Source organism: Vombatus ursinus, unplaced genomic scaffold (assembly GCF_900497805.2).
Source record: "Vombatus ursinus unplaced genomic scaffold, bare-nosed wombat genome assembly UNPS02015255.1, whole genome shotgun sequence".
Lineage (NCBI taxonomy): Eukaryota > Metazoa > Chordata > Mammalia > Diprotodontia > Vombatidae > Vombatus > Vombatus ursinus.
In genome coordinates this window covers 33,206,520-33,231,961 of record NW_020955033.1, presented here as the reverse complement: position 1 = coordinate 33,231,961, position 25,442 = coordinate 33,206,520, and the positions used below count along the sequence as shown (strand labels likewise).

General features: G+C 36.7%; 1 protein-coding gene across 4 annotated transcripts in view; it reads left to right on the top strand.

Moving 5' to 3' along the window:
* LOC114031838 (lethal(3)malignant brain tumor-like protein 4) overlaps positions 1-25,442 on the top strand; it is a 504,773-nt gene that overhangs the window by 190,910 nt on the left and 288,421 nt on the right. For all 4 annotated transcript variants that reach the window (XM_027846992.1, XM_027846995.1, XM_027846994.1 and 1 more), the window contains 3 exons: positions 3,103-3,257; positions 4,319-4,395; positions 10,253-10,338. In XM_027846992.1, the coding sequence (XP_027702793.1) occupies positions 3,103-3,257; positions 4,319-4,395; positions 10,253-10,338 (318 nt within the window). The remainder of the gene's footprint in view (positions 1-3,102; positions 3,258-4,318; positions 4,396-10,252; positions 10,339-25,442) is intronic.

The window sequence follows — 25,442 nt, the reverse complement described above, 5'->3', positions numbered from 1 at the left end:
TATGCATAGGCAAGCAAAATAAATTCCCACATTAGACATGTCCAAAAATACATGTCCCCTTCTGTGTCCTGGCCTGCTTCATCATTGGTCCTTTGAAGTCATGATTGGGGATTGCATTGATCACCTTAAGTTTTTAAGTCCTAAAATTATTTGTTTTTCAGTATTATTATTGTCTCATAAGTTATTCTGGTTCTTATTTCACTTTTATATCAATTCATAACAAGTCTTCCAAAGTTTCCCCTGAAATCATCTGTTTCATCATTTCAGGACAATAATATTCCATTACATTCAGGTACCATACTTTATTCAACTTTTCCCAAATTGATAGGTTGAGCATAAAGCTATAGGAGAAAAATGTACCTTTAATGAAATAGCAGTCTGTTATCAGTTACAATGGAAGCACCACATTGAGGCTATTGGTATAGGATGTCTTATATCAGGAAATGAAAATTAAAAAGATAAGGTCAAGAATAACATGTAGATCAAGTTTGTGTTGAGTGTGTGCAGTCTGTGTTGGAGATGACAAGGAAATAAAGAAAAATTAATTTTAAAGATATCTCAAGGCTGGTGGATGGTTTAAAAATATGAAAAAGATCTTGGATTACTTTATTATTAAAAATGGTGATGTTGAAAGTATCAGCAACTACTGAACCATGTGATATAACTTTCTTTTCCCTATAAAACCTTTATGAGAATTATCTATTAACCAATCAATAGGCCCATGAGCATATTGAGGACATAATTGATAAAAGTGCAAGAAGGAAAAAGCCATAATTTGGCAAATAATTTTCCACAGCCAATTGCATCTTATATATAATTTGCTTAAACTTGACCGAGAGGGTTAGACAACATAAGATTCTGTGTTTATTGTTTGTGATTAAAAAGTAAATTGACTTTCTAGAGTAGCACAGCACAGCCTTAAGAACTCTCCTCTCCAGCCTTGTGCCTCCTATGTCTATATCAAGATCAAACAAGATTCCAAGACAGATGCAATTACCATAACAATTTTGTTCAGTGATCCTCCAGTGATCACTAACAAACAAGTTAGAAAGTAGGGGAATATGTTCTTGATCAAGATGTTGGTAGTGTCATGTGGGATATACTGAGCAAATTATAAATGGAAGAAGTTTACTATCAATGGACAGCATCTCTATGTCTCTTAAAAGATACCACTCTTACTTATATAAAGCCATAGGATCCTACAGAAGGGGCAGCTAGGTAATGTAGTAAATAGAGCGCTAGGCCTGAAGTCAGGAAGGCTTATCTTTCTTGGTTCAAAAATGGCCTCAGACACTTACTAGCTGTGACCTAGGCAAGTTGCTTAACCCCTTTTGCCTCAGTTTCCTCATCTGTAAACTGAGCTGGAGAAGAAAAGGGCAAACCTATCTAGTATCTGCCAAGGAAACCCCAAATGGGGTCATGAAAGACATGACTGAAAAATGACTGAAGAACAGCAAGATCTTATGGAGAATGCGTATTACCCAGATTTTGAAATGAAATTGAATAGTTAGTTCATTTAATCCATTAGTACATATGTCTTGGACAGACACTTGAGATGCAGAAGAAAATCTGCTTTTGAATTGAATAGAAAGAGAAAGGATCCACCAAATTTTGTACATTCAGGGCATAGCTTCTGTGAGGAGGGAGGTAGGATTTTCCTTGTGCCATCATTCCTTTCATGCTGCCATGAAAACCCATAGATGTGAGAAGGGAAATGCCAATCTTCTAATCTGGTGACAGTGACTTTACCAGTGGCTCCCATGCTTTAAAGGCTAAATGGCCTAGTACCAGGGTGGGGAACCTGTGGCCTTCCAGGTGCTTGGGTATGGTCTTTGGATTGAGTCCAAGTTTTACAGAAGAAATTTTTTTATTAATGGGATTTGTTCTGTGAAGTTTGGATTCAGTCAAAGGGCCATCCTTGAGGATCTAGAGGGCCACATATGGCTTCGAGGCCACAAGTTCCACTGCCCCCCATCCCCCCCTAGTATAAATAGTACATGTTGGAAATTAGGAAAACAAGTTTCTTTTCCTAATTCTTCTTCTAGCTAGTTGGGTGTCTTTGGTTGTAGGCATCTCAGTTCTTTGTGCATCAGTTTACCTTTGTTTGGCATGAAGATGTTAATATCTGCTCTGCATACCTCAGAGGGTTTTGGTGAGTTATGTGTGAGAGCATCCAGGAATCCTTCAGTGCAGACAGCTTTCTTTCGCCTCCAGTGCCCACTATTTTCCATGGACCTAAGAATTCAGAAATGGCATTTATGTTGTTAAAGCCATTTTTGGAAATTACATTGCAATTTCAAATCTGGGCATAGAGCTTATACGCAGGTAAAATGTGCCCTTCTGAGACCTGAAAATGAATTCTAGTCATGAGCAAATGCCAGAAACTTTCCCACTAATTTTTGGATATGCAGTTTAAATTTTAAGGGAGTCCACATAATTTTCAAGAACAGGTGGTCAAATTATTTAACTTTTGTTTTGAAGTGACTAAAGTACATGCCTTACATATTTCATAACTTTTGTTTTAGTTAAAAGCCTATTCTTTTTTAAAGCCACTACTGCTTTCAGTAATCATAAGTTGTTTTTTTAAAATCTAATTTGAGTAAGAACTTCAAAGAAGGATAATTAAGTGAGGGAAGAAATAACCCTCCAGATAAATGCTGCTGGTTCCAGAGTCAGAAAAACTTTAAACTTAGCTTCAGACCTTACTTACTCTGAGCAAGTCACATATTCTTTTCCAGCCTCAGTTTCCTTATCGGTAAAATAGGCATAATGGTAGTTTATTATTATAAATACCTCCCAGGATTTTTGGGGAGATAAATTGAGATATTTTTAAATGTTTTGCAAACCTCAAAGTGCTATAAAAATGCTAGCTATGATTAACAGACGGAAACCATAAAATAAAAACTAGTTTCACATGATTATAACGTCTCTATATGTTATACTAGCCTGTTTGCACAGTCTTTACTGGAATATTCTTAGCTCTGTTCAAGAAGATAAGGGATGAAATATAGCAGAAATTATGGAATTTTTTAAAAAAATACATTAGTTTAGTTCTCTTTCATGCTTTCTTTTAAATTTATTTCCATGGGGATGCTTTGCAAGATTGGAACCCCAGCAGAAGAACTTCGGGTAGGAATGAAACTTGAAGCAGTGGACAGGAAGAATCCTTCCTTGGTGTGTGTGGCCACCATCGCAGATATTGTTGGAGATCGCCTGCTTGTTCACTTTGACAACTGGGATGACACCTACGATTATTGGTGAGGAGCCTGTCCTTGTTCATTTAAAATGTTATGACTTCCCACTTACCCAGGCACTGATACGGGAGAATGATGGATTCCTCCCACCAATTTGGGAGCTGTTTACAGTGATGAGGAGAGGGTCAGCCGACCTAGCAAGAGCATGAAGCCCTCTGGATAGGTGTTGTAAGGTTTTCAGTGAGACATACCAGTACACCATTTTACTGGTAAAGATAATCAGGTGTGATCCACATTCAATTAAGTTGAATACTCAGTGATGATAGAACCATGGGAGAAGTTGGCTGCCTTTTTTCACTCTTTCTTCCTTTTCCCTCCTGAGAGAGAGTTGAATTATAGAACTTATTTCCCCCTCCTATATTATGGGATACACTACTAATGGTGTCATATTTGAATTAATGTGTATAGTTCAAGTCATCTTGTTACATTTTGTCTAGTTGGTAAAGAGAACATTCTTGTGGAGTATTCTAGAATTTCATTTTCCCCCCCAAATTTTGAGAATAGTTCTGCTGCCTGTTAGAAAAGATCAAAAAATAAGTAATAAATGAGTTCTTCAGAAGCCTAAAGAAAGCAGAGAACATAGATCATACAATGACAGTAAGCTAACATGGCATTAGAAAGGAGGGATGCTTTTTCTGAGTTATAACCCTAAATATGGAAGAAGTTGTCATTAAAATAATTTTCTAGCACTCTTTCCCAGAATATAATATGTAAGTAAAAGAGCTACTTCTTCTGAAAATGACTAAATCTGTACAAATTTTGATTGTACAATGAATGTAAGATGAAATGAGAGCATCATGCAAAATATGGATTTGAGGTAGGGAAGGGCATTGTTGGTGGTTTGTGTTATATAAGGATTTGTGAGACTTCAAGTAAGGTATGGCTTACTAAGGCAAAGTTATTCAACATACAAGATGTTTAATACAAGGTGGCATACATAAAGCTATTTTTGATCATATCTTATTTCAAGATAATTGCTCTTGATATCCATCATCAATCTTGAACTCTTTCTCTTACTTTAGTTAGAATACTCTATTGAGAGTAATATTGTATATTTTTGGCAGGTGTGATATTTATAGTCCTTTTATTCAACCAGTTGGATGGTGTCAGAAAAATGCAGGAACTCTGATAGCACCCCAAGGTGAGTGCGTCCTCTCTTTTTTCTGTACCATAGTCACAGTGTGAAGGGCAAACTCCAAAGTATGTTTTGGGATATGCAAAGTTAATTCTAGCAGCAACAAAAACAGAACAAAACGAAACAGTATCAACTATGCTTTTTACTAGCAAGTGGTTGAAATCTTCCTACTCCCCCTATTAACACCGCCCACCCTACCTGCAGTTATGAGATTATAAGGCAAAGTAGGAAGTTGTTTAAAACAAATAGTACTTCAATTACAGACCATGCTGAATGTGAAATTTTGTGATATCCACTGGATGACATAGTGAAAGATGAAGGTGGCTTCGGCATCAGAAGGCCAAAGGTTTGAATCTTACCTTTGACACTTACTAACTAGTTAGCACATGGCTTGGCAGGCCTAGTGACCCTTAGTTTCCATATCTTTAAAATGGAGATGGACAGCTAGATGGTACAGTGAATAGAGCATGGGACGTGGAGTCAGGAAAACTCATCTTCCTGAGTTCAAATCAAGCTTTAGACATTTATAAACCAATTGACCCTGGCCTAATCACTTCACCCTGTCTGCCTCAGTTTCCTCATCTGTAATATAAGTTGGAGAAGGAAATGGCAAATAAACCCCAAATGGGATCACAGAGATCAGACATACCTGAAACAACTGAACAACAACAACAAAAAAGGGAGATAATACTATCATCTATAGTAATGTTGTGAGAAAAATCTTAAGTGATATATTAGTGAATTATTATTATTATTTTGTAAATTAGTCACCATGATATGATAGCTAGGCAGTTACAGCTTACAATAACCAATTTTATCATTGTGTGTTTGTACATGCATCATTATATCCAAGTCAATTTTGGTAGCAATGTCAAGCACATGGTAATGTATGGAAATCTAGAAAAAGAGTAGCTATATGATGTAATAGCATTGACTGTGGTATCACGGGACCTGGCGTTAAGTCCTGCCTGTGCTATTTGCTACTTGTGTGACCCTAAGCAATTTACTTAACCTTTCTAGGCCTCAGTTTCCTCAGTTGTAAAAGCAAGGGTTTGTATTAGATGACCTCTGATATCCCTTTTAATTTTAAATCTGTGACCTAATGTAAAAGCTCAGACTCAATTCACCAAGCTAATTTAGAAGTCTGTTAATGGGTTTGCTAAATTAATGAGAACTATTTCAGAGGACCTTTAAAAGGCCACAAAGTTGATCAAAGAGTTGACACATTATTCATTATAGCATGATCAAGAATCCCTTGAAGAAATGATCCGTTGATGCCTTTGCCATTTTTGCATCTGGCACACAACAAAAAATGAGTTGTGTATGGTAGCTATCTATTTAATCTTAGTATGATATTTAAATAATGGTTCACAGGGGGAAAAATATAACTTTTAATTTAAATACAGATCCTGGATCAACTGTTCTCTTGTGGACATGCTGTTCTAAAAATATCCGGGACACATCCGGAAGTTCACTTTGTAATTCTAAGGACTTTATGAAAAATGGCTATTCACTAAGAAACTGAAGATATTTAAGCCTGTTACATGTGTCAAGGAGGATCTTCCAGGACAAGTAATTATTTACTCAATCTGATTTAGATAAATCAAGCTTATATTGAGTCCCTTGTCCTTTATCTCCGTAAAAAATGGCTAGAGCTAACTTTAGTATAATCCACTTTAAGATGAACTGACGATTTTGTCAGATCTCAAAATATACATAGTTGTTCTACTTGGAGTTAGCAAGATATTCCTTCCACTTTCTGGACTGATGATTCCCCTCCCTGCTCATTTCACATTGCTCTTGTTGTCCCCAGGGGATGAAATTTGGTACTTGAGTTGAAGTCCATCATCCTCATCTCTTGGCACTGAGAAAATCTAGAAATAGTTTCCATTAACACATTAAGGAGATAGAAACAAAGTCACCGTCATTGTTGTCATGAGCTAAGAGCAGAATGATGGGGTAAAAATCCTGATATTGCAGAGATTCTAGAGCCCTGGAGGGATGTGAGTAATAAAATGGATCAGTTAGTTTGTGAAAATGAATAAAAATAATTATTGAGTTCAACTCAGTTTTATGCTGTAGAGGGGGAGGAGTAGTGCTTTCCTCTAACCACCATCCCTTAGTTTGCTTTCAGATAGGCTGGAAACTCTCCACTAAGGCTCCATAGAATGTTAGGTTTAAAAAAAGAAAAATTAAAAACTGCCAAGTTTGCGGTTTTCTATCTTCCATGAGTACTTGGCAATTATAGTGCATTGCTCCTTGGCTCTAGCTGTAGCTATACCTTGCAGTATTGAAGAAACGAAAGCCTTCCTTCTCACAGTTAGGCAAAAGGATATGTAATTTTTCAAAATCAACAAAAAAGGAGAACAGTGTGAAGACAATGAACCTTAAACTTGGCATTGGTAACAACAGACGATGAGAAGGCAGAGAAACTTCTCCTCCTCTCACTCTTATAAGTCTTGATGTCTAAGGTCCCCCTTCTCACTTCCCTTTCAGTATTAATCAGTTTTAAAACATCTGGGGTCACTCTTGAAGCTGAGAACAGCTTAAAAGAGGGTTCAGAACAGACCAGCTGAGATGCCAAGCTTTGTGTAGAAAATGGAAGTGAGATCACTGATATGTTCTTAGATCCTGTAGAGACCTTAGAGGTCATATCGTTTAACCCTTTTATTTTACAGATGAGGAAACTGAGGTCCAGAGAGGTCAAATAACTTGCAGGTAGGGATTGTTTCATTCACTGTATTTTATATCCTCAGCACTTTTCATGTCTTCCTCACAGAGTTGCTTGTTGTCCTTTGTACTTGAAGACATCACTGTGTTGGGGTCAGTGTACAGTATGTCCAGCTATGGCTGATCAAACCAGTATGAGCTTGGAAGGCTCTGTCACAGGCCAGGCGCAGAGAATCCGTAGGAACATTTGGAAGGGAGATGTCTCTAAATCTGAGCATCTCATGTTTCTTTTGAGCTACTGCAATTCTGCTTTGCGACTCAGGTGTTTAGTAAATGCTTGTTTATTGTGGTCATACAGGTGGTCTCATAGTGGCAAAGCCATGGTGCAAACTCATGTCCCAACTCATGTCCCATAATTTCACATTCAGAAGTCCACATACAGTGATCTTTCTGCTGCTCCAGTATACTGCTGATGTATCTTAAAAGCTACCTGTGAGGCTGAAATGACCTGAATTCCTCCATAATGCTAGTGCCTTCTATGTGATTATCTCCAATTTATCATCTTGTTTGTGTATAGTTGTTTGCATTAGACTCTGAGCTCTTTGAGAGCAGACATTTGTTTTCTTTTTTTCATATCCTTAGTGCTTAGCTTGGTGCCTTGTATATTTGTTAAGTTTATTTTTAATGTGTCCATCTCTCCGTGACTCCATTTGGGGTTTTCTTGGCAGAGATACAGGAGTGATTTGCCATTTCCTTCTCCACCTCATTTTACAGATAAAGAAACTGAGGTAAACATAGTTAAGTCACTTGCTCAGGGTCACATAGCTAGTAAGTAAGTGAGGCCAGATTTGAACTCAGGAAGATGAGTCTTCCTGTCTTCAGGCCCGGTACTCTATCCACTGTGCCACCTTGCATGTAGTAAGGGCTTAATAAATGTTTAACAACTTGAGATGAGTAGCAACAAATAATTTCCATATTTCAATGGCTTTTGCTATTTTTCATGGCTTAGACTTCTTTGTCTCTCTTGGCAGTTAGGATAAATTGGAGAAAATGTGTTTCTGGTCTTAAAAGCCTAAGTTCACTCCATAGCAACCTACTTACTAACTTTGATCTTGGATTCCTTTTGCCTGAGGATAAGGTCTAGGAATGGTGTCCTTAAGTCTTAATTTACTCTTCAGAAGAGTAGTACCCTTTGCTTCTAAGAACTCATGCTTTTTTATGCCATTTGATACCATGATGAGAATATCATCTCCTTTGTCAGATCACCTTCTGTTCAGGACTTCACAGGGAAGAAGGTTATCTTGAGCCAATGTCCAATTCAGTCTTCCTAAATAAGGCTAAGCACTTCTCCATGTAACAGGATTTGAGCTGTTCTCTTCAATTTAAAGAAATTGGAAAGTTGACAACTATGGTAATCTGAAGATCCATATGTATGGCAAAGGCAGTTGGACACATTTATCCATTTGGCTGATTCACTGGAATATGTCTGAAATCTGGTCCTTGTCATTTGAAAAAAATTCCCCATGGATTAAGGATCCTAATTTTAGAAGGTCATGTAGTTCAGCCTCTTCATTTTACAGATGGGAAAGCTGAGGGTCAGAGAGATATGAGTAAACTTGACCAGAGTCTTACAGGTAGTAAGGGACAGAAGTGGATTTTAAATCCAGATTTCCTAATCTAATCCTAAAATCCATTGCATTCCAAAGATTAGGTAATAGTTTATAGCAAAAATTCTTACTGTTCAGACCCAAATTATGTTTTTTATATATTTTGTCTTCTAGTAGAATATAAGACCCTTGATGACATGACACTTAAAATCAACAGGCATTTTTTTCATCTTTTTTATAGGTAGATGCTTAAAACATGCTTGTTGAATTGAATGAAATTGAGCATAATCAAATCTCAGCTGATCTGGATGAATTTACAGAAATTATAAAACTATATTTATTGAAATATCAAAAAGCATCTCAAAAATTATGGAAAGAGGGCTTTTTTCCTAAACTTATTTTAAAGTGTTTTTGCCTTATTTTTTTCTACCATATTATCATTCAGACTTGGTCTTCTAAGTCATTCCTTAGAGTAGGACTACCTGAATCATTCTCTGTTGGTTTCTGTTGACTTAAGTGTATGTAACTAACAAGAAAGATTAGGCAATGTTCACATCAGTGATTTTCTTCTTAGAATCTTTGGATGAATGATTTGCTAACTATAGTTATTTTCCTAAAAGTCAACGAGCTTTTCCTGTCATAATTTTAAGCCTATGGATTTTTTTATATCAAACTATATTTTATGGTTGCAATTACATTGTTGTCACAAAAATGTATTTGCTTTATCAGTCACAGCTTATAGCTAATTGCTCTTCTGAGAGCAGTTACAGAATTTGAAAGTATAACAGCATGTGGTTTCCCCTAGTAAATATTTCAATTCTTTTAGATTTGAGATAAAATATCCTAAGGAAAAATAGGTCAGTTTTAAAGAATTTAAATCACAAAAATAAAGAAGTTTTACACTTTTATAAATTCACTTCAGTGTGTGGTGTTCTCTAAAATCTTTTAGTGAATACTGTCACAAATCTTACAGAAACCTTCTTAATCTTTAGGAGCCAATTTGCTTAAAATTTGGCTTGAATTCCTTTATAAGAAATGGAGCTAAAATTGTATTAACTCAAATAGCAAAGGTTTTATCAGGAAGAAAATGTTACTGCCTAATAGGGGCTGCTGAATTGCCTAGTAAGAGTCCCTTTGACTCCTTGAAACTTTCTCTAGTTACAAGATGCTTGAATGGGCTGTGTTCTAAGTGCCTCTGCTAGGTGCTTTTAAAAAATATCATCTCATTTGATTCTCACAACAACCTTATGAGGTAGGTGCTGTTATTATCTCCATTTTACAGTTGAAGAAACTAAGGCAGAAAGGGGTTAAATGACTTGCCTGGGGTCATGCAGCTACTTTTTGAGGCCAGATTTGAACTCAGGTCTTCCTGACTTCCAGGCCCGGTACTCTATCAACTCCTCTACCCTCTGTCCCTATAGCACTGTTTTTTGGTAAAAGAATAGTTATGTCATTATTAGCTAATGTTGTTTTCAATATTACATAGTACATGTAAGAAAAGTTAACGTCTCAATGGTTTCATGATCACTGTTCTTCTCTCTCTTTCTCTCTCTCTCTCTCTCTCTCATTCTTTCTCTCCTCTATAGGTCATCCTGATCCAGAAAATTTTTCTTGGACAGACTACTTGGAAACTACTCAATCTTCTGCAGTACCGGTCAAAGCTTTTAAAATGGTTAGTGTGTGCATACAGGGTGTGTGTGTGTGTGTGTGTGTGTGTGTGTGTGTGTGTGTGTGTGTGTGTGTGTGTGTGTGTGTGTGTGTGTGTCCCCTCGGCCAATTTTTAAGACTGTAAAGTACAAAGGAATTGTTGATGTTCTTGAGTGCATATACATACTGGGAGTTCCCTACACTGATGAATCACAGGTCCTGACCAGAACCTACTTTTCCCTCTCCAAAAAAAAAAAAAAAAAAGAACAAACCCCCCAAACCAAACAAACTAAACCTGATTATTTATCCTATTAGTTATTGAGTTTTGTCTGACAAGTTTAGACAAGTCAGTTTTAACAACTGAATTCAATAAACATTCATTGCCTTCTGTGTTCAAGATACTGTGTTGAGTGCTGAGGATACAAGCAGAAATTAAAAAGTCCTTACCCTCAAGGAGCTTATGTTGTACTGTACAGATAAATTACATAGTGGATAGCATGCCGGGCCTGGAGTCAGGAGGACCTGAGTTCAAATCTGGTCTCAGACACTTACTACCTGTGTGACCCTGGGCACATCACTTAACTATGTTTGCCTCAGTTTCCTCATCTGTAAAATGAGCTGGAGAAGGAAATGGCAAATCGTTCTAGTGTCTTTTCCAAGAAGACTCCAAATAGGGTCATGAAGAGTTGGACACAAGTGAAAAATGACTAAACAACAATTTCAAAATGGAGAGAATGATAACCCGGGGTCACGAAAAGCCTCCCAGAGCAGATGGCACCTTAGGTGGGCTTTGAAGGGCAGTATATAGTCTAATTAGGTAAAGGTAAGAAGTGAGTGCATTTCACACATAGGGGTCCAAAGGACAGAGATGGAACCTAGAGTGTCATATACTAGGAAGAGTTAGCAAGAGTGTTTGCTTAGAATAGGAGATGTCTGAAGGCGAGTAATAGAATCCTGGAAAGCATAGAAGGCAGTACTTTTTAAATGCCAGCCTGAAGATTTTGTATTTTATCTTAGAGGATATATAGGAAGTCACTAAAATCTCTAGGGTAGAGGAATGACATGGTCAGATCTTTGTTTTAGGAGTTGAGCTATGTGGATGATGGATTAAGAGCAAGCAGAGACTATACTTGGGGAATCTTTAGAAAGCTCTGCAGTAATTTAAGTGAGAGGTAATGAGGGTTTGGGACAGCTAAATGGTGCAGTGGATAAAGCATCAGGCCTGGACTTAGGAAGACTCATCTTTCTGAGTTCAAATCTAGCCTCAGGTACTTACTAGTACTGAGTTCCTGAGCAAGTCACTTGCTCCTGTTTGCCTCAGTTTCCTCATCTGTAAAATACAATGGAGAAGGAAATGGCAAACCACTTCAGTATCTCTGCCAAGAAAACCCTAAATGGGGCAAGGAAGAGTTGGAAGCAGTTGAAAAACGACTAAACAAAAAAAAAAAATTGAGAGTTTGAACTAGAGTGGTTACTGTGTAAGAGGAGAAAGGGGGTCATAGATATAGTGGACATTTTTAATATAGAATTAACAAGACTTGATGACTGACTGAATTTAGGGAATAATGAGAGAGAAGAAATAATCAAAGATGACTCCAAATTTCTGAATCCATATGGCCACAAAGATGACAATGCCCTCAACAGAAATTGGCAAGTTTGTCGAAGGAATGTTGGTTTTCCAGTAAGAAAATGAATTACATCCATGTGAAGGTTCTCAGCAGGCAGTTGACAATCTAAAATGAGTTAGGAGATACATTATTACTGGATGTATGCATTTGGGAGTTCTCTGCACAAGGCTGATAATTAAATACATGGAAACAGATGCAGTCACCAGCCAAGAAAGTAGACTGAGAGAAGAGGAAATATGGTCAGGAGAGAGTATTGTGGATGGTCCTGTTTAGTGGTCAGAAGATGGATAATGATCCAGAAAAAGACACTAAGCTAAAATGGTCATACAGATTGAAATAGAATCTTGAGAAAATAGTGTCACAGTATCCAAGGGAAGAGAGAACATTCTGGATTTTAAGTTCTGCCAAAAAGATAGTCAAAATTTAAACATTAAGTATAGAGATTGGAGAGGAGGACTGAATTATCTGGAAAACCAATGTAAAGAATTCCTTAACCAGAGAATGCAAAGGTTCTGCTTCCGGGAGCCAAGATGGAGGAGTAAAAAGGTAGTCGCTCTCACCCTCCCCTATCAACCTCTGAAAACCCAAAAAATATCACCCCAGAAAAAACCCTGGAACAGCTGAACCAGAAGAAAGATGGGGTGCAGCAGTGCAGTAGCCCAGGTAGCTAGAGGGATTAACGGGAAAGGCCCCTCTTACCCTGGGGGAAGGGGAGCAGTATGAAACAGGAGTCGCCCAGCCAGCTAGTGGAAAGACCCACTTTAGCACACCAGGAGGAGATTCTAGTGCCTCGGCATTCTACAACAAACGGGTCTCCCAATGCCTCAGCAAAAATAGGGTAGCAGCACTACAAAGGGCCTCAGGCGGATAAGCACCCGGCAGCATTCGTCTGAAAGGAGCTGAAGAAAGCAACCTAGAGGTGCCAAAAAGTTCCAGCCTTGTTGATTCCAGCCCAACACCAGATAAGCTGTCAAAACCCTACAGCCTCCAACTGCCAACCAGGAAGAGATCCCAAAGCCCAGGTGGTTGAACAGGCAAAAGCCAACAGCTGTACCTCCGAGTGCCTCAGTGAGGATGGCGTAACTGGTGGAAACCAGCTCAGAAAACCACCAGGTGCCTCAGCATTCTACAGCAAAGAAGTCTCCCAGTACCTCAACAGAAATAAGGGAGGCAGCACCGCAAGGGGCCCCAGGCAGATAAACACCTGGCAACACTTATCTAAAAGGAGCTAAGCAAAGCTAAAGGAAAGGAAAAGCAGGCAACCTAGATTTACCTGAAAGTCCCAGCCTTGCTGATTCCAGCCCAACACCAGATAAGCTGTCAGAACCCTACAGCCTCCAATTGCCAACATAAGAGGCCCCAGCACACAAAGCCAGTGACCAAGACCTAGGCTCCCAACACAACAAGCTTGGGTCAGTTCCCTCTGCTCCCCAGCAGAAGAGCTTAATCTCTTTAAAGGCTAGGGAATAAAGAAACACCATGAGTAAAAAGAAATGTACGATAGATTGATATTATGAGAAGAGTGAAGATCAAGACAGAAATTCTGAAGAGGCCAACACTGTCATCAAACCCACATCTGCAACATCAAAAGGGAATATGAACTGGTCTGAAGCCCAAAAAGTCTTCTTACAAGAACTCAAGAAGGATTTTAAAAGTCAAATGAGAGAGGTAGAGGAGTCCTTTAAAAGTACAGTTGGCCAATTGGAAAAAAAGTACACTGAAGAAAACAACTCCCTAAAACACACAATTGGCCAATTGGGGAAAAAAGTACAATGAAGAAAATAAGTTCCTTAAAAATACAATTGACCAATTGGAGAAGAAAGTACAAAATCTAACAGAAAAAAATAGTATGTTAAAAATTAGAATTGAACAAATGGAAACTAATGACTCTATGAGAGAGCAAGAATCAGTCAAACAGAAACAAAAAAATAAAAAAATAGATGAAAACGTGAAATACCTTATGGGCAAAACAGCTGACCTGGAAAATTGATCCAGGAGAGACAATTTAAAAATTATAGGCCTACCTGAAAGCCATGATGAAAAAAAGAGCCTGGACAATATCCTTCAGGAAATCATAAAGGAAAATGGCCCTGAAGTCCTAGAACCTGAAGGTAAAATAACTATAGAAAGAATCCATCACTCCCCGCCTGAAAGAGATCCCAAATTAAAAATGCCAAGGAATGTAATAGCTAAATTCCAAAATTACCAGATAAAAGAGAAATTACTGCAAGCAGCCAGAAAGAAACTAGTTAAATATCATGGAACCACAGTCAGGATTACACAGGACCTTGCAGCCTCTACATTCAAAGACCATAGGGCATGGAATATGATATTCTGTAAGGCAAAGGAGCTTGGAATGCAGCCAAGGATTAACTACCCAGTGAAAATGAGCATGATTTTTCAGGGAAGGAGATGGATATTTAATGAAATAGGGGACTTCCAAACGTTCCTGATAAAAAGACCAGAGCTCAACAAAAAATTTGATCTTCCAAGTACAAGATTCAAGAGAGACATAAAAAGGTAAATGGAACAGAAAGATACAATATGTTGTTAATAAGGGCAAAATGTTTACATCCCTACGAGGGAAGATGACACTTGCAACTCTTGAGAACTGTATTGTTATTATACCATGTTAAAGGAGTATACATAAAGGGGGTGGATATAAGTTGACTTTGATGTAATGATAAAAAAAAATTTAATCAAGTGGGTTAAATGGATCCAAGTAAGTGGATTAATCTGAGCTAAGAAAATGTACTGAGACAGGAGGAGGCAGACAAGGGTAAATTATGTTACAGGAAAAGACAAAAACCTATTAGAGCAGAAGTAAAGAAGGGAGGGGGATGAGCATTGTTTGAACCTTTCTCTCATCAAATTTGGCTCAAGAAGGGAATAACGTAATCAGTTAGGTATAGAAATCTAACTTGCTCTATAGGTGGTAGGAGGGAAAGGGGAAAGAAAAGGGAGGGGGAATAGAAGGGAGGGAAGAAGCAATAAGGATAAAGGGGAAGAAAAGGGAAAGGGATAATAGAATGGAGGTGGGACTGAAGGAGGCATTGGTCAAAAACAAAATACTAGTGAGGGGGGGAAAGGAGAAGGGAGAAAGAAAAGCATAAACGGGGGAGAAAAGGATGGAGAAAAAGACACAGATAGTAATCATAACTGTAAATGTAAATGGGATGAACTCTTCCATAAAACGGAAGCGTATAGCAGATTGGATTAAAAACCATAATCCTACAATATGTTGTTTACAGGAAACATATTTGAAAAAGAGTGACACATACAGAGTAAAGGTAAAAGGCTGGAGCAAAATATATTATGCTTCAGCTGAAGTAAAAAAAGCAGGAGTAGCAATCCTGATCTCAGACAAAGCAAAAGCAAAAATAGATTTTATCAGAAGAGATAAGGAAGGAAACTACATCCTGCTAAAAGGCACCATAGACAATGAAGTAATATCATTACTAAACATATATGCACCAAATGGTATAGCATCCAGATTCTTAGAGGAGAAGTTCAGGGAGTTACAGGAAGAAATAGACAGCAAAACTATACTAGTGGGGGACCTCAACCTCCCCCTCTCTGAACTAGACAAATCTAACCACAGAATAAACAAGAAAGAAGTTAAGGAGGTGAATAGAACATTAGAAAAGTTAGGTATGATAGACCTGTGGAGAAAACCAAATGGGGATAGAAAGGAATATACTTTTTTCTTGGCGGTACATGGCACATACACAAAAATTGACCATGTACTAGGACATAAAAACCTCACAATCCAATGCAGAAAGGTAGAAATAGTAAATGCATTCTTTTCAGATCATGATGCAATAAAAATTATATGTAACAAAGGGCCATGGATAGACTAAAAAATAATTGGAAACTAAATAATCTAATCCTAAAAAATGAAGAACAAATCATAGAAACAATCAATAGTTTCATTCAAGAGAATGACAATAATGAGACAACATACCAAAACTTATGAGATGCAGCAAAAGCAGTTCTTAGGGGAAGTTTTATATCTCTAAATGCTTACATAAATAAAATAGAAAAAGAGGAGATCATTGAATTGGGCATATAACTAAAAAAACTAGAAAAAGAACAAATTAAAAATCCTCAATTAAACACCAAATTAGAAATATTGAAAACCAAAGGAAAAATTAATAAAATTGAAATTAAGAAAACTATTGAACTAATAAATAAAACTAAGAGCTGGTTTTATGAAAAAACCAATAAAATAGATAAACCTTTGGTTAATCTAATTAAAAAAAAGCAAGAAGAAAACCAAATTACTAGTATCAAGAATGAAAAGGGTGAAACTACCACCAAGGAAGAGGAAATTAAAACAACAATTAGGAATTATTTTGCCCAACTATATACCAACAAATTTGACAATCTTAGTGAAATAGATATATATTTACAAAAACATAAATTGCCCAGATTAACAGAAGAGGAAGTAAAATACTTAAATAACCCCATCTCAGAAAAAGAAATTGAACAAATCATTGATCAACTCCCTAGAAAAAAATCTCCAGGGCCAGATGGATTTACATGCGAATTCTATCAAACATTTAAAGAGCAACTAATTCCAATACTATAAAAACTATTTGGTAAAATAGGTAAAGAAGGAATCTTCCCAAATTCTTTTTATGATACAAATATGGTGCTGATACCTAAACCAGGAAGAGTCAAAACAGAGAAAGAAAATTATAGACCAATTTCTCTAATGAATATAGATGCAAAAATTTTAAACAAAATAGTAGCAAACAGATTATAGCAACTTATCACACGAATAATATACTATGACAGGTAGGATTTATACCAGGAATGCAGGGCTGATTCAATATAAGGAAAACTATCAGCATAATCCATCATATCAACACCAAAACTAACAGAAACCACATGATCATCTCAATAGATGCAGAAAAAACTTTTGACAAAATACAACACCCATTCCTATTAAAAACACTAGAAAGCATAGGTATAAATGGAGTCTTCCTTAAAATAATAAACAGCATCTATCTAAAACCTTCAGCAAGCATAATATGTAATGGGGACAAGCTAGAAGCATTTCCAATAAGATTGGGGGTGAAACAAGGATGTCCATTATCACCACTGTTATTCAACATCGTACTGGAAGCGTTAGCTTTAGCAGTAAGAGAAGAAAAAGACATTGAAGGCATTAGAATAGGCAAAGAAGAAACAAAGCTATCACTCTTTGCAGATGACATGATTTTATACTTAGAGAATCCCAGAGAATCAAGTAAAAAACTGCTTGAAATAATGAACAACTTTAGCAAAGTTGCAGGCTATAAATAAACCCACATAAATCATTAGCATTTCTATATATTACCAACAAATCCCAACAGCAAGAGATAGAAAGAGAAATTCCATTTAAACTTACTGCAGACATTATAAAATATTTAGGAGTCTACCTCCTGAAACAAACCCAGGACTCTATGAATAAAATTACAAAACACTTTTGACACAAATAAAGTCGGATCTAAATAATTGGAAAAACGTCAGTTGCTCATGGGTAGGCTGAGCTAATATGATAAAAATGACAATTCTACCTAAGCTAATTTACTTATTCAGTGCCATATCAATCAAACTACCAAAAAAATTATTTTATAGAGTTAGAAAAAATGATAACAACATTCATTTGGAAGAACAAAAGGTCCAGAATACCAAGAGAACTAATGAAAAGAAATGCAGGGGAAGGTGGCCTAGCCATTCCAGATCTTAAATTGTATTATAAAGCAGCAGTCATCAAAACTGCTTGGTACTGGCTAAGAAATAGAGTGGTGGATCAGTGGAATAGATTAAGTATGCAAGACACAGTAGTCAATGACTATAGTAATCTATTATTTGATAAACACAAAGACCCCAGCTTCTGGGATAAGTACCTACTCTTTGAAAAAAACTGCTGGGAAAACTGGAAAAGAGTGTGGCAGAGGCACATGATTTAGATATAAAGGCTGATATTATAAGCAAACTGAGAGAGCAAGGAATAGTTTACCTGTCAGATCTATGGAGAACAGAAGAATTCATGACCAAACAGGAGATAGAGAACATTACAAAAAGCAAAATAGATAATTTTGATTACATTAAATTGAAAAGTTTTTGCACAAACAAAGCCAGTGCAATTGAGATTAGAAGAAAATTGGGAAAGAACTTTTACAACCAGTCTCTCTGATAGGGGCCTCATTTCTAAAATATATAATATGAACAGACAGTTCTCAGATAAAGAAATTAAAGTCATCTATAGTCATATGAAAAAATGCTCTAAATCACTATTGATTAGAGAAATGCAAATCAAAACAACTCTGAGGTACCACATCACACCTATCAGAATGGCCAACATGACAAAATAGGAAAATGATAAATGTTGGAGAGGAGGTGGTAAAATTGGAACACTAATGCATTGTTGGTGGAGTTGTGAAATGATCCAACCATTTTGGAGAGCAATTTGGAACTATGCCCAAAGGGCTATAAAAATGTGCATACCCTTTGACCCAGCAATAGCACTTCTCGGGCTATATCCCAAAGAGATCACACAAATGGGAAAAGGACCTACATGTACAAAAATATTCATAGCAGTTCTTTTTGTGGTGGCAAAGAATTGGAAATTGAGAGGATGCCCATCAATTGGGGAATGGCTGAGCAAGTTGTGGTATATGAATGTGATGGAATACTATTGTGCTATAAGAAATGATGAACAGGCTGACTTCAGAAAAACCTGGAAAGACTTGTATGGTCTGATGCTGAGTGAAGTGAGCAGAACCAAAAGAACGTTGTACACAATAACAGCCACGTTGTGTGATGACTAATATTGATAAACTTAACCCTTCCTGACAATACAAGGATCTAAGACATCTCCAGAGGCCTTGTGATGGAAAATGCTATCCACACTCAAACAAAGAACTATGGAAGCCGAATTGTTATTATTTTTTCTCTTCTGTTGAGTTATGTTTCCTCTTTCTGATGGTTCCTCCTATTGGTTTTAATTTCTACCTACAACATCACTAATGTGAAAATATGTTTAATATGAATGTAAATATATAGCCTATATCAGATTGTGCGCCGTCTTGGGGAGGGTGGTGGGGAAGAAGGGGGAGAAAAATTTTAAACTCAAAAGCATATGGAAGTGATTATTGATAAATCAAAATAAATTAATAAAAAAATTAAAAAAAAGAATTCCTTAACTAGATTCTTTCCCCTTGCATTTATCTTTTAAGAAAAAACAACCATTTGATAGGAAATAATTAGTTTGTACCTTTATCCAAAAAGAATACTTATATCCAAAATCTGATACATGTCTCGTTCATTCTTTACAATGGATGAAATAAGCTTTTCCTAACTTATTGCTCCAGTCCCATCACTTATCTTATTCAAAAGCCTTCAGCATCTTTTGAATTACATTACAGATCCCTTATTCTGGCATTCAAGACCCTCTACAGTCTGGTTCCTATCTCCATATCCACTCATATGTCATTCTGTTCCTGTTTATATATTCTATATTCTAGATAAACTAGATTATTCCTTAATCTCATTCTCTATTTCTCATTTTTATGACTTTCCCTACTCCAAACTACATTGCTGTCCCCCTCCCATTACCATTTCTTGACATTGCTTCTTTCTCATCACCAATGAACACTGTTGCCATGATGATTTTGTTGATTCCTGGTCAATTGGAAGTGATCTCTCTCTCTCTCTCTCATTTCTAATAAGACTTTGTCTAGACTTTTCCCATATGCCTACTGCATTATTCTTTGTATCACATTTATGCAGATGTCTAATCCCCCCATTTCACAGAGTGTTTAGACTTTAACAACTTAAATTTACCCCAAGACTTTTGAAACACCCTGTACTATAAGTTCTTTCGTGGCCAGAACTGCATCTTAGTTGATATTTCTGTCTCCAGTGCCATGTACATAGTATGAGATTAAGAAATATTTAGTGGATTGATTTAGAGTCAGGATAGAGTCATCTCAATCACAAAATGTTAGAATTAGACCTTCTGGTGCAACCTCTACTTGAACAAGATTCTGCTCCATAACATTCCCCAACAAATGGTTGTCCAGTCTTTTCTTAAACACTTCCAGTGAGGCCAAACACTTTAACTCCCAAGATATCCCATGACCCTTCTGAGTAGCTCTTATTTCTTAGGAACATTTTCCTGATATCATACCTAAGTGTTTTCTCTTTTGCAACTTTCGTCCATTTAATTCTATCCTTTGGGGTCAAGCAAGGCAAATCTTATACTTCTCTATGCCAGCCCTTCAGATATATAAGGCAATCATGTTCCTCTTGTATCTTTGCTTCTTCCTCCTAAACATCTCAAATTTATTCAACCAGTGCTCAAGTCAAATGAATTTCATCATTCAGTTTATTCTCCCTTTATATGTTCTCCAGGTCATTAGTGTCCTTCATAAAATATGGTGCCTACATCTGAACATAGTCTTTCTGTTATGATCTAATAAGGACACAGTATGGAAGAAATGTAGCCTGTGTTGTAAAATAATTGGTGTTTATAATGATGCCTTAGATTATTCCAGAACATAATCTTTGAGCAGAAATAGCTCTTCTTGGTCAGGTAATATGCTCTTCAATTACATTTTCAGAAGAATTATAATGAAGATCCAATTCAGTGAACATCTAAGCACCTACTAACTACAAGGCCCTGGTAATACAAAGCTCTTCAACACTTTGCAGTTAAATAAAGAATCTGCATAATTATTACAATCCAAAAGAATGTAATAAGGGCAAAAAAAGTGGCCTAAATAGAATGCTATGCAAAATTTAGGAAGAAAATGATAGGGAGATAAATTTTGAGCTAGATGGGCTTCTAGAAGCCATTGAGTCTGACTTCCTCATTTTATAGATGAGGAAACTGAGGCAAGAAAGATTTAAATGACTTGCCAAAGGTTGCACAGCCAGTATTGGTTTGAGGTAGGACTTGAACCTTGGTCTTCCTGAGCCCGGGTCCATTGCCATATCTACTTCTTTAGCAGTGCTCAGACTTTTTGGGCTCAGGCCCTCTTTATACTTTTGCAAATTGATGTGGGACTGAAAACTTTTGTTTATATGTGTTTTGTCTATTGATAGTTACTGTATTAGAAATTAAGACATTTAAAGTTTTAAAATACTTATTAATTCATTTTAAAAGCATAATAAACCCATTATATGTTAACATAAATACATTTTTAGACAAAAATTAACTTTTTCAAAACAAAAATTGAGAAATGAGTGGCATTATTTTACATGTTTTTGCAAATTTAATGTCTAGCTTTTAGATGACAGATGGATTTTTATAATCTGCTTCTGCATTCAGTTTGTTGTGATAGGTTGTTTTGGTTCAAGTCTATGAAGAAAATCTGGCCTCGTGCGCATTTGTAATTAAAAATGAGGGGAGAATTTTCATAAGCATTAATATTTTAATGGGCAGCTAGGTAATACAGTGGATAGAGTTCTTGGCCTGGAGTCAAAAGAACCTGAGTTCAGAAATGGCCTCAAACACTTCTGGCTATGTGACCCTGGGTAAGTCACTTAACCCTGTTTGACTCAGTTTCCTCATCTATAAAATGAACTAGGAAAGAAAATGGCAAAACATTCCAGTATCTTTGCCAAGAAAACTCCAAATGGGGCCACAAAGAGTTAGACACGACCAAAATAACTGAACAACAAAAATATTTTGATACTAATGTCTTAGTATTATTACCTTACAGTTCTCTGAAGGGGTCTCGAGAATTTCCATGGGTTTGCAGACCACACTTGAGAACTTTTATATTACATTATGTTGTGGAGGAGGGGGCAGGTAGTTGTGGGCAGAGTCAGGAATGACTTTATGGAAGAGATGATGTGAGTTAGGTTTAGAAGAAAGGGAAAGATTTAAAAGGTCAGATGCTTGATGTAGGAAATCTTTTCCAGCAGTGCAGCAGAACAAAGAAGAAAGAAAACAGGACAATAATAGCGATTAGTGGCTGTCATATAAAATACATCAAGGAGAATTGTGTGAGAGGAAGCTAGAAATAGGGATAGGAACCACATGATGGGTTAGGAGTGTAAATCAAATATGTCCATAGGGAGTACATATAATGTACCAGGCTAATGACTGTATTCTATGCTCAAGGCAACAAAGATTCATTAAAAGGTTTTGAATAGAGTAGTGATATCATCCTAGCAGTACATTAAGATTACTCAGATAACTGTGTGATTAATTGATTGGAGAGAAAATAGAAAAGTGGAGAGATATCGGGTTAGCAGGCTCTGGTAATAAGCCATTTGAGAGGTTATGATCAACTAAAGAGTGATTTCAGTGGGAGTAGAAAAGAAGAGACAGATTGTATATGGGATGGATTCAAAGATAATGCAAATGTTTCCAGACTAGGTGACTAGAAGGTGGTAGTACTGTCAGTAGAAGGTAACAGGTAAGCAATCTTTTAGGAGAAAATGATTGGTTCACTTTTGCACATGTTAGATTTGAGATATTGTTCAGACACTGATGTTTAGCTCATGGGATGGAATTTTAAAAGACCTTAGAGATTACTCTTGCTTCGAGGATTAAGAAACTGAGGCTTGAATAGTTAATTGGCTTGTCTGAGATCACGTAGGTCATAAATTCATATATTGACGACTTAAATAGACACAGATGAAGAAACTGAGGGCAAGAGAGATTGTGACTTGCCCAATATAACATCTATTAAATAGCATAGTTAGGGTTTAACTAATCAACTTGGAGCTGAAAGGGAGCTCAGAGGTCATAAAGTCTACTGCTTCTATTCTACAAATGAATAACTCAGGTTCTGTTAAGTTTAAGTGATCTGGCCATGATCACATAGCTAGAGGTAGATTTATAGGTAGTTTTCAAACTGAGGTCTTCCCAATGCAACAGCCAGCATTTTATCCACTATATTATTCTGTTACTTATAATAATGGGTAATTCAGTATACAAATTTTCATCTCCTAGTTTCATCACTCCCGCACTTTATGAAACACACACACACACACACACACACACACACACACACCCACACCCCTCCAAATGTTCCATATTATAAAAGTTGTGAAGAGGCAATGTGGTGTAATTTCTGGAGACCTGGGCAAGTCTTGCCTCTGACCCATACTAGCTTTGTGACACTGGGCAAATCATTTAGCTTCTCCATCTTCTAAGCCAAACACTTTTTCTTCCATTTCTCACCTCCTGTATCATGGGACAAATGGTAAGTTACCCTTGAATGACTTGTTCTTTTCTTTATTTTATTTTATTGGAGGCAGTTGGGATTAAGTGACTTGCCCCGAGTCACAGAGCTGTGTCTGAGGCCATATCTGAACTCAGGTCCTCCTAACTCCTAGGCGGGTTTTCTATCTGCTGTTCTACCTACCTGCCCCTCTATTCTTTAAAAATACGTTTTTGATATCTTTTATTTTTAAATTATTTGTATTTTCTAAAACATTCCTCCCTCCTCCTCCTTCCAGAGAGCAATCCCTTATAACAAATAATAGACAAAATGGGAAGGGAATGGGGGAAGACTTTGGTAGTACTGACCATTGTATTGAAAAAGACCAATTTTGTATGTTGTACTATATACCCATATCCCCCCATTCCTGAAAAGTATTGAGAGGAGGTACCTTCTCCTGACTCTTCTTTGAGGGCTAAGGTTTGACATGATAATTTCATAGCATTCAGTTTCTATTGTTTTATCGTTGCTGTTTTTTCCTTTTACTACAATGTCAATTCAAAACAATTTTCACAACATTGTGGTCATTGTATATATTGTTTTCCTGCCTCTGCTTATTTTAGTCTGCATCAATTCGCAATCATCTTCCCCATACATCATTATATCATTTCTCACAGCATGATAATATTTCATTATATCCAGGACTACACTTTGTTTAGCCATTCTTCAAGTAACAGGCACCCACCCTCCTTTCTTTCTTCCCTCTCTTCCTCCCTTCATTCCATCTTTTCTTCCTTCCCTCCCTCCCTTCCTCTATTCTTTTTTTCTTCCCTTCCTCCCTGCCTCTTTCCCTCCCCTCTTTCCTCCCTCCCTTCTTTTTTCCCTTCCTCTTCTTCCTTTCCTCCTTTCCTCTCTTCCTTCTCTCCTTTCCTCCCTCCCTCTCTTCCTTTTCTCCTTTCCTCCCTGCTTCCTTCCCTCTGCCCCTCCCTCAATTCTTTGCTAATAGAAAAAGTGCTGCTATAAATATTTTGGAGTATTCAAGACCTTTATTTTTTGTCATTTATCTCCTTGGAGGATATGCCTTGCGATGGAAGGTCTGGGTCAATGATAATAGATATTTTAGTCAATTTCTTCACTTAATTCCAAATTGCTTTTCAGATTGGTTGGGCCAATTTAAGACTCCACCAACAGTACATTTTTATGCCTCCCTTTTTTGGATGATTCCTCCAACATTGACTAAATTCCTTGTTTGTCGTCCTTCCTAATTTGCTAATAAAACCTCAAAGTTATTTACTTTTGCATTTCTCTTATTATTAATGATTTGGATAATTCTTTCCTGTGATTGTTAATAGTTTTTAATTCTTTAAATAACTATATCCTTTGACTGTTTACGTATTGGTGAATGACTTTTGGCCTTATATATTTCTGTTTCTTGTCTATAGATCTTGGATATCAGGTAATTATCAGAAGTATTTGATTGAAAAATTATTCTTTCTCAGTCAATTCCTTCCCTTATTATTCTAGGTGTATTAATTTTATTCATGCAAAAGCTTTTTTAATTTCATGGAATTGAAATTACCTATTTTATCTTTTAGAACGCATCTATCCTTTGTTTGGTTAGGAATTCTTTTTTGCTTTTTGGTGAGGCAGTTAGGGTTAAGTGACTTGCCCGGGGTCACATAGCTACTAAGTGTTAAGTGTCTGAGAGTAGACTTGAACTCAAGTCCTCTTGACTCCAAGACTGGATCTGTATCCGCTGCACCACCTAGCTGGTTAGGAATTCTTAACCAATATTAAATTCTAATAGGAGAAGAAAAGACATATGAAGGGTGATTTTGTCTGGCAAATCACCTTAATTCTCACTCCTTTAAATTAATAGATAACCATATATAATACACATACATGCATATATACATATAAATGCTTATGTGTGTGTCTATTCATGTTATGTGTATTCTGTTAATTGTAATGCTACTGCTTTTATCCAAGTTGATTAAATTAATTTTTTCTAAGAGTTTTTATTTGTGCATTTGCCCTTTTTTTGTTGCTCATTACAAAACTGCAAAGTGAGAACAGCCAATGGTTATTTGAATTACAAGATGTTTATTAAAAAAAACACACATACACACACAACAAAAATAATCAGATAAACTTTGAAGAGATCAAAGATTCTGATGGACCGTTTCATTCATTAAATTTGTGGCTCAAACATCCTATGTCCCTGAATATCCTCAGTATTTCAAATAGCCACCAATCGATGGTTCACAGGCTGGTTAGCTAAAATAACATTTAATGCACTCTAAACAACTTTGAACAAAAAAGCATTGACT